Source organism: Strix uralensis, chromosome 1 (assembly GCF_047716275.1).
Source record: "Strix uralensis isolate ZFMK-TIS-50842 chromosome 1, bStrUra1, whole genome shotgun sequence".
Taxonomy (NCBI): domain Eukaryota; kingdom Metazoa; phylum Chordata; class Aves; order Strigiformes; family Strigidae; genus Strix; species Strix uralensis.
Genome location: NC_133972.1, coordinates 138,100,218 through 138,107,312, shown reverse-complemented (window position 1 = coordinate 138,107,312; position 7,095 = coordinate 138,100,218). Strand labels below are relative to the sequence as shown.

Sequence of the window (7,095 nt, the reverse complement as noted above, 5' to 3'; positions counted from 1 at the left end):
GGGCGGGCTGGCCGCGGGGCCCCGGCGGGCGGCTGCTGAGCGGGGCGCGGCGGGCATGCGGCGGCGGCGGGCAGCGGGAGCCGCCGGCAGCGGGGGAGCCCCGGCGGGCGGGCGGGCGGCCCCTTGAGCCAGACGGAGGGAGGATGGAGCCACAAAGGACTTTGGCTGACACGTGCGGCGGGGCGGCCGGCGGCCGCGGCTAGGGCCACCCCCTCCCCTCCCTCCTCCCCTCCCCGATATGCTGCGCTCCCGCCGGGCCCCTCAGCGCGCTCGACGCACGGCGGCGATGGAGCCGGCCGGGCTCCTCTGAGGCCGCGGCCGGACCCAGCATGGCCTCGGCGGGGACCCCGGCGCAGCGGCGCCCCGGGGCGGAGCGGCCGGCGGCGGCGGCGGGGGGGGGCCGGGCGGAGGCGCCGCGGTGCCGCAGCCTGCCCGCGCTCGGCGGGGCGGCGCCGCGGGGCCGCGGGGCCGCGCTCGGCTCCCCCCTGGCGGCCGGGGGGGGCGGCGGCGGGGCCCCGGCGAGCCCCGGCGCGGCGGCGGCTGCCCAGGACGGACGGGGCGGGGGCGCCGCCGCCGGGGCTGCCCGGCCCCCCGCCGCCACCGCCGGCGGCGGGAGCTTCCCCCGGAGGCCGGAGCGCGGCCGGCCGGCGGCGCCCGCCCGAGGGGTGTCCCCGGGCCCCCCGCTGCCGCCGCCGCCGGCGCCGGTGCTGCTGGCGGGCCCGCCGGGCAGAGCGTGCCTGCGGGCCGTGCTGGCGGACTCGCGGTTCTTCTTGGTGTGCATGTGCTTCCTGACCTTCATCCAGTCCCTCATGGTCTCCGGCTACCTGAGCAGCGTCATCACCACCATCGAGCGGAGATACAGCCTCAAGAGCTCGGAGTCGGGGCTGCTGGTCAGCTGCTTCGACATCGGGAGCCTGGTGGTGGTGGTCTTCATCAGCTACTTCGGGGGGCGCGGACGGAGGCCGCTCTGGCTGGCCGTGGGGGGGTTTTTCATCGCCCTGGGGGCCGCGCTCTTCTCCTTACCTCATTTCATCTCCCCGCCGTACCAGATCCAGGAATTGAACTCCTCCGTCAGTAACGAGGGCTTGTGCGTGACTGGCAATGGCACCGCCAAAGAGCAGTGGGACTCGCCGGCCTGTGTCAAGGACTCCGGTGGAAACGACCACTCTCTCTATGTAGCTTTATTCATTTGTGCCCAAATCCTCATTGGCATGGGCTCGACACCCATCTATACCTTGGGACCAACCTACTTAGACGATAATGTCAAGAAAGAAAACGCCTCGCTTTACCTAGGTAAGGCATCTTAAGTACCAGGGTGCTTGGAAGGCTGAACCCCAGATCTCCCTGAGGGACCAGTTACAGGTACTACTGCCCTGTTCCTCCTGAACAACATCTGTGCTAAGCTTCCCTTCTGAAGTGAACTTTTGAAGTAAAATTGCCGTGTTTTCCTATTTTAAAACATTCTGTGGAGTGGCGCACAGCAGTAACAGGTGAAGGTAACCTAGAGTGCGTAAAAGCGGGTGTACTCACACCCTCCCGCATGGGGAACGGGTCAGCAGGGCAGGTCGGCTTCCCTAACACTTTCCAGCTCTTGGCATTAGCTGGTGACTCTTTCAGACAGCAATGTTAAAGTTTGCTGTGCCCCTTCAAGTTTCTTTTTGCTAATACAGGAGCTACATATTTCTAAATTTTGGTCAGCATGCCTTTAGCCCAGAGTCTCTGTCTATAATGTTAATGTTTTATAAGCACTTTGAGAGATTTTGGCATGCTTCATTTTACTTTTCCAGCATTCATTTATCTTTAACTAGCAATGAATTTTGGCTGGCATTGGTAAATCATCTTGCAACTCAGAGTTAAAAAAAACATTGATAAAACAGTAAGTAAAGCCTTCAGGCTTAAGAGCTCAGTTACGGGAGCTCAAGGGATGCAACAAAATGAGAGTCCGATCTGGCACCTGGCTTTCAGCAGGTACAGACTGGTCTTCCTGATAGTTATTTTTACGATGGGAGAAGGGTTTCTCAGATAGCTGGGTACTAAACTTTTTGGAAACAATAATGAACATCATACATTTTTGGTAGTTTGTGTAATGCGTAAGAGGATTGACTGTTCTCTGGCTTTGCTTTAGTACCTTACAGGATTCTGCAAGAGTGAACCTCACGCACTCCTTCAAATTCTTTTCAAATAAGGAGAGTCACTTACAGGGCTGAGGGAGCTGGATGCTTAGCATTACCATTTGCAGTTTAATTTACTTGGGCTTTATGATAACCGTGGAGATAATAATTCCATGTAAAAGAGACATACATGAAAGGAATACACTCAGGGTGTGTGTGTGTAATTAGTTTATTAAGCAAAAGTAGTGATCTGGATCAGTCTTTTTATTCCTTTTGACCTGTTCTTTAGTGATTTGACTTCCCTGAACCGTTTTGAAACGATGCACAGTCTATATGCGGTGTCTTGGGAAAGCCTGAGGCACTGTTGGTTTTCTGAAGGAGAGAGAGGTATTGTCTGTGTTTTTTCTACTGTTTTCGCAGCATGGCTAATCTGCCTGATGAAATACTTGACAAAGTGTTTTCCGCGCTTTTCCTCCCCTCTGAGAAAGGTTAAGTGGTAAGGAAATTTAGATTAACCTAGAATCAACTTTATTGGCAGTATGAAAAGGCAAACCATCTTGTTGCTGAGGTTAGTAATTGTAGTTTAGAGCAGCAGAGGAGGGCCAAAACTTTTGCAAATACATGATTTCATACAGTCCTCAAAAACACGGAAAAAAAGGAAATGGAAAGGCTGTAGGTGAGGAATGAAGGGTAAAAGAGATGAATGGTGCGAGAGGAGGAAGAATTCTTCACTAAAGGAGAAAGCAAGGTCAGTGGTTGGAAATCCTTACTGTGCAGGAGATGTCTACTACTGAAGTGCTTCTAGTGTAATTAAGTGACTCAGGTAACTTTTAATTGTGGCAAAGATCAGCCTTAAAGTTAACAAAGGTAAAAGACACCAGCAGCTGTTGGAAGACTGTATGTGACCCTGTACACGTCAGGCACTGAAGGCAGCTTTGATCTATACTGGGACTACCCTCATAGAGTTGAAGTTCATATGTAGTGATTCAGAACAGTAAAGATGAGGTACAGTGTACATGAAAAATTTATGTCCATGATCTGATTGTGTCCACAGGGAGAAGAATTAAAATGAACACAAAGCATGTTTAAACATCGAGTAAAACATACCATCACCTCCTTTCAGTCTTTAAGCTACCCAGGGCTAGAAGCAATGTTGCTTGTCATTGGAAATCTTGGTATTACCTTTTTTAAATAGTGTGAAATTCTGAGGAAACTTTTAACTTGTTCAGTTTTGAATAGTTACCTCACTTTAGGCTTAGGCCAATGACTTTTTGAGGGACAGGAGTAAAATTTGAGTTCTGTGGGAAAAAAGAAAAAGAGTATTGTTTGGCACATAGATGTGAGCAAACATGTTTTTTTGGAGCTTCTCGGTGGTTTGGAATGTTTCATGTCCTCGAGGAGGAGAGGGATTTGTGGGCAGTGGGCAGCCCAGCTGGGCTCGGGGATGGGATAGAGGTGGCCAGGGCATGTCTCTGCAGGCCAGCCACCACACATCCTGTGTTATGCAATGCCCGTTTCTCAAGGCAGTATGATTTTATTACTGGGGCAAGCTATGCAAATGATATCAAAATGTAAAATGTATGTATGCATGTAGGCATGAGCTAACAAAAAGCCTTGGAATGGGCCATGAGAGTTGAAGTTTTGAAAGGGGAAGAAAGCCTGGTGAAGCAGATCCCAGTCATATACATAGAGGTGTCTGAGTGAGGGCAGTTAATTTAAAAAAGAAGTATCCTCTAACACAAAGTGGAAGGTCACTAACATGTTTGTGATCATGCTGATACTGCAGTGCATTTTTTTTTTTTCCAAAGAAAAGTAACATATATAAAGTTGTGTTCAGATGGGAAACATTTGTTTACAAGCATGTACATGATAAAAGTTCCACCGAGCTGCAGAATTGAAGAGCTCTTCAACCCCATGAGTGTGCCCACGAATAGTAGGTCAGTAAAGCCCCCCTGAGTATCAATAATCCCGATTCTGCAAAAACTTACCTTATGTGGCTGTGGAAGCTATTTTATTTATTTTCCAAGTTAATCCAGCTCAGGGCTCGAGTGGCAATAGCATATCCTCTTAAGTGTAGGCATGCAGGCTCAATGTGGACAGCTGTTTTAACATTCCTGGCTGGAAGTCCTGCTCTCAGAAAGCATATTTGATGCTTATACATAGTCTCTTGGCTGCCTACACTTAAGTCCATCTGTCAGGGTGGCATGGTGCCAGTTTACAAGGTGGTATGTCATTTTTAGTAGGACAAAGGTGCCAAGCAGGGATGTGTATTTGGGCTGCCTGCATAGCAGTGTTCGAGCTCACTCTTCTGCGGGATGTTTCTTCCTTGTGAAGGCAGTGCCACCTCCGGGTCCTCCTGCCCCTTAAAACTGGCGATACTTTGATGCCCCAATACTAACTTTGAGAAAATGTATGATGTCAGGCTTGGAAATAAGTCGTGATTGTAACAGGTGCCTAGGAAATACAAGAACCCTCTCCCTTAATCACAGATAATCCAAAATGGAAGTTACACGCTTTCCACAAAAAATGAGTAATTACTAAGTTGTCTTTGTCCTCTCCTAAAGTCTCTCCCTTCTGTGCTCAGCTGTAGCGTAGCATGTCTGTTGTCAGCTGCCCAATGTGTCCAGGTTCTCCTTTTAATTAATTAAATTAATTGCCATTTAATTTGAATTTGACTTCACGAGTCTTGTTTTGTACTCTTGATGGTGTTTCTGCTACTTGTCCAGTTCCAGCACTTAAAACACAGTATGTTTTTTTCTAAACACCGTGGTTTTTTTTGTAGGGATTCAATAGTTTGTCTTGAATGTGAGTTTACCTTGTGATCGTATCGTGAATTCTAGAAGCAGTTCCTTAAAATTATCTGTGGCACTTGGAAAGAGAAGTTTCAATAGTGGCATTACAGTGCCTGAATAATTTTAAAATGTTTAGCTTCTTTTGCAAGTGGGTATTGTAATAAAAGAAGAATTTACTTTGAAAAGTCACACATAGAAAGGCAATATTGGGTTTTACAGAAATATTGCATTAATGAAAATATTTTAGTGTTCAGAAATGGCTTTCACCAGTACCCCCAAAAATGACTAGTGGATGAATTAGTCATTGTGCTAAGGTTGTATTATTTCAGTTTCCAGAATGCTGTAGGCTGGTTAGGATATGATTTGAGGAAAGGGTCTAAGTCAATTTAAGTTCATGCAGACTCTCCATAGTTTCGGGAACAAACTGTAATTGCAAAATGCAAAGATAAAGCTTTTATGAGATAAGGGGTGGAAAATTGGATAAACCTGTGTGAATGGGGTTGGTACAGGTAATGGTTTGAGACTCAGGGAAGTAAAATCCTTTCCTAACCTGAAAAATGAATAAATCTTTAGTTTCAAAAATATTTTGGACTCCGGCTTTGTTTTCATGAGGATCATTTGTGGGTTGCTGTTTCTAGCATTAGGTAAACCATTTCACTGTGACTGTATTCTGCTTGGAAATCACCTTCTTAGCACTGTTTTATAGCTGGATGCCCCATGTACCCCTCATGTCTTTTACAGACTTTGCTGAAGCCTGTATATATGTATATATATGTATATGTGTATATATGTTGATTTTATTTATTGTATTTCTAGTTAAATCTGCCCCGATATCCATATCCCACCTGGAAGGAGCGGGCAGGAGGAGTAGCTTCACATAATCCATTTAGAAACCCCTGGGGCAGAGTCCAGCTGCCGAACAGGCTGAGCCTCCATAACGTGCCGTTGCCTGGATGCTGGCTTGGGAAGCACAGGATTTTTGTGCTGCTTTGATTGATTCGTTTTGGTCTGGCCGCTTCTGGGGTTACAGATGCCACTGGAGGACAGGAGATGAAGCCTGCTGAGGGCATTGGGATGCTGCAAGATCACTGAGGTTTTCTAAGGCAGGATCAACTTTCTGGCTGAACAGGAGGGACCGTCTGGAAGCAGTGAAACAGCTGACCAGCATTTCATTTTATTGTCATCATTCAGCCTATGACCACTTGTGGTTTACATTGAATATGCTTCCTGCTACCCAATATCTGAAAAGGCTAGTTTCCTACAGGGTATTCTCAGCATTGATCCCTGTAGTTGGTAAACCCTACAGACATAGTACATTTATTTTTACAACATGCCCATGAGGAGTCAGGATTTTATGACTCAAAAATTGAAGCAAAAGGGCATTGAAGCTGAAATTGGGAAAAACGTTAACCAGCATTTTTTATTGCCTGCTGTACTTCCGTTGTAAAAGAGCAGCGTGCTGAGCTTATTCATCAAATACAGGATTTTAGTTTTATCTGAGTGAAAGCCACATCTTGATGTATCCATAGGCTAACACTAAGACTTGGCCCATCAGCAGTCTTTTGTACCAACATGTGCTTGCTTTGTTTGCACACTCAGCTGGGCAGAGCTGGCTGCAGGCTGAGCACATGGTGCTCTCAGCTGGGTGTGGAGAGCATCTTGGGATGCAGGTGAAGTGACTGCGGGTCTGTGGCTATAGATTATACTCTTTTCCCACACAGATGATTTAGCACTTAAAGGGTTCAGTATTATGCTTCTCTGGCATTTCTGTAACATCTTTTTTGTTAAAATGCTGATCAGGCAGCAGGCACGGTTCCTAATAATTATTTAAAATAGCATTATGCAGTTTTATTGTCCCTTTCTATAGCTGAGGAAATAGATAAATTTTACTTTTCTTCTCTACTTTAGTCTCCTGCTTTATAGGTGGACTGATACTTTTTTTTTTTCCATAGAATAATCCTAGATATCATTTTCTTAGGCATTTAGAGAGGTGGGGTTCTGTGTCCATGTAAGCAGTGTGTGCATACAATGAATTCAATGAAAGGTGGGGGCAGCCTTTTCTCTCAAGTTTTCTGCCTGGCGAGCTCTGCTGCAGGGCTGGTTTGGACAAACAAGTGTCTGAACCTGCCGCGGTCCCAGGAGAAGCTTGGAAACTTAGACGTGAAAGTGGCCTTTAAGTAACAGCTTGTTTG

At 47.3% G+C, this 7,095-nt stretch overlaps 1 protein-coding gene across 1 annotated transcript in view; it reads left to right on the top strand.

Annotated features, from left to right (window-relative positions):
* Positions 1-329: 329 nt before the first annotated feature.
* Positions 330-7,095, top strand: part of SLCO5A1 (solute carrier organic anion transporter family member 5A1) — an 80,921-nt gene continuing 74,155 nt past the window's right edge. The window contains exon 1 of the mRNA XM_074882674.1: positions 330-1,293. Within this exon, the coding sequence (XP_074738775.1) occupies positions 330-1,293 (964 nt within the window). The remainder of the gene's footprint in view (positions 1,294-7,095) is intronic.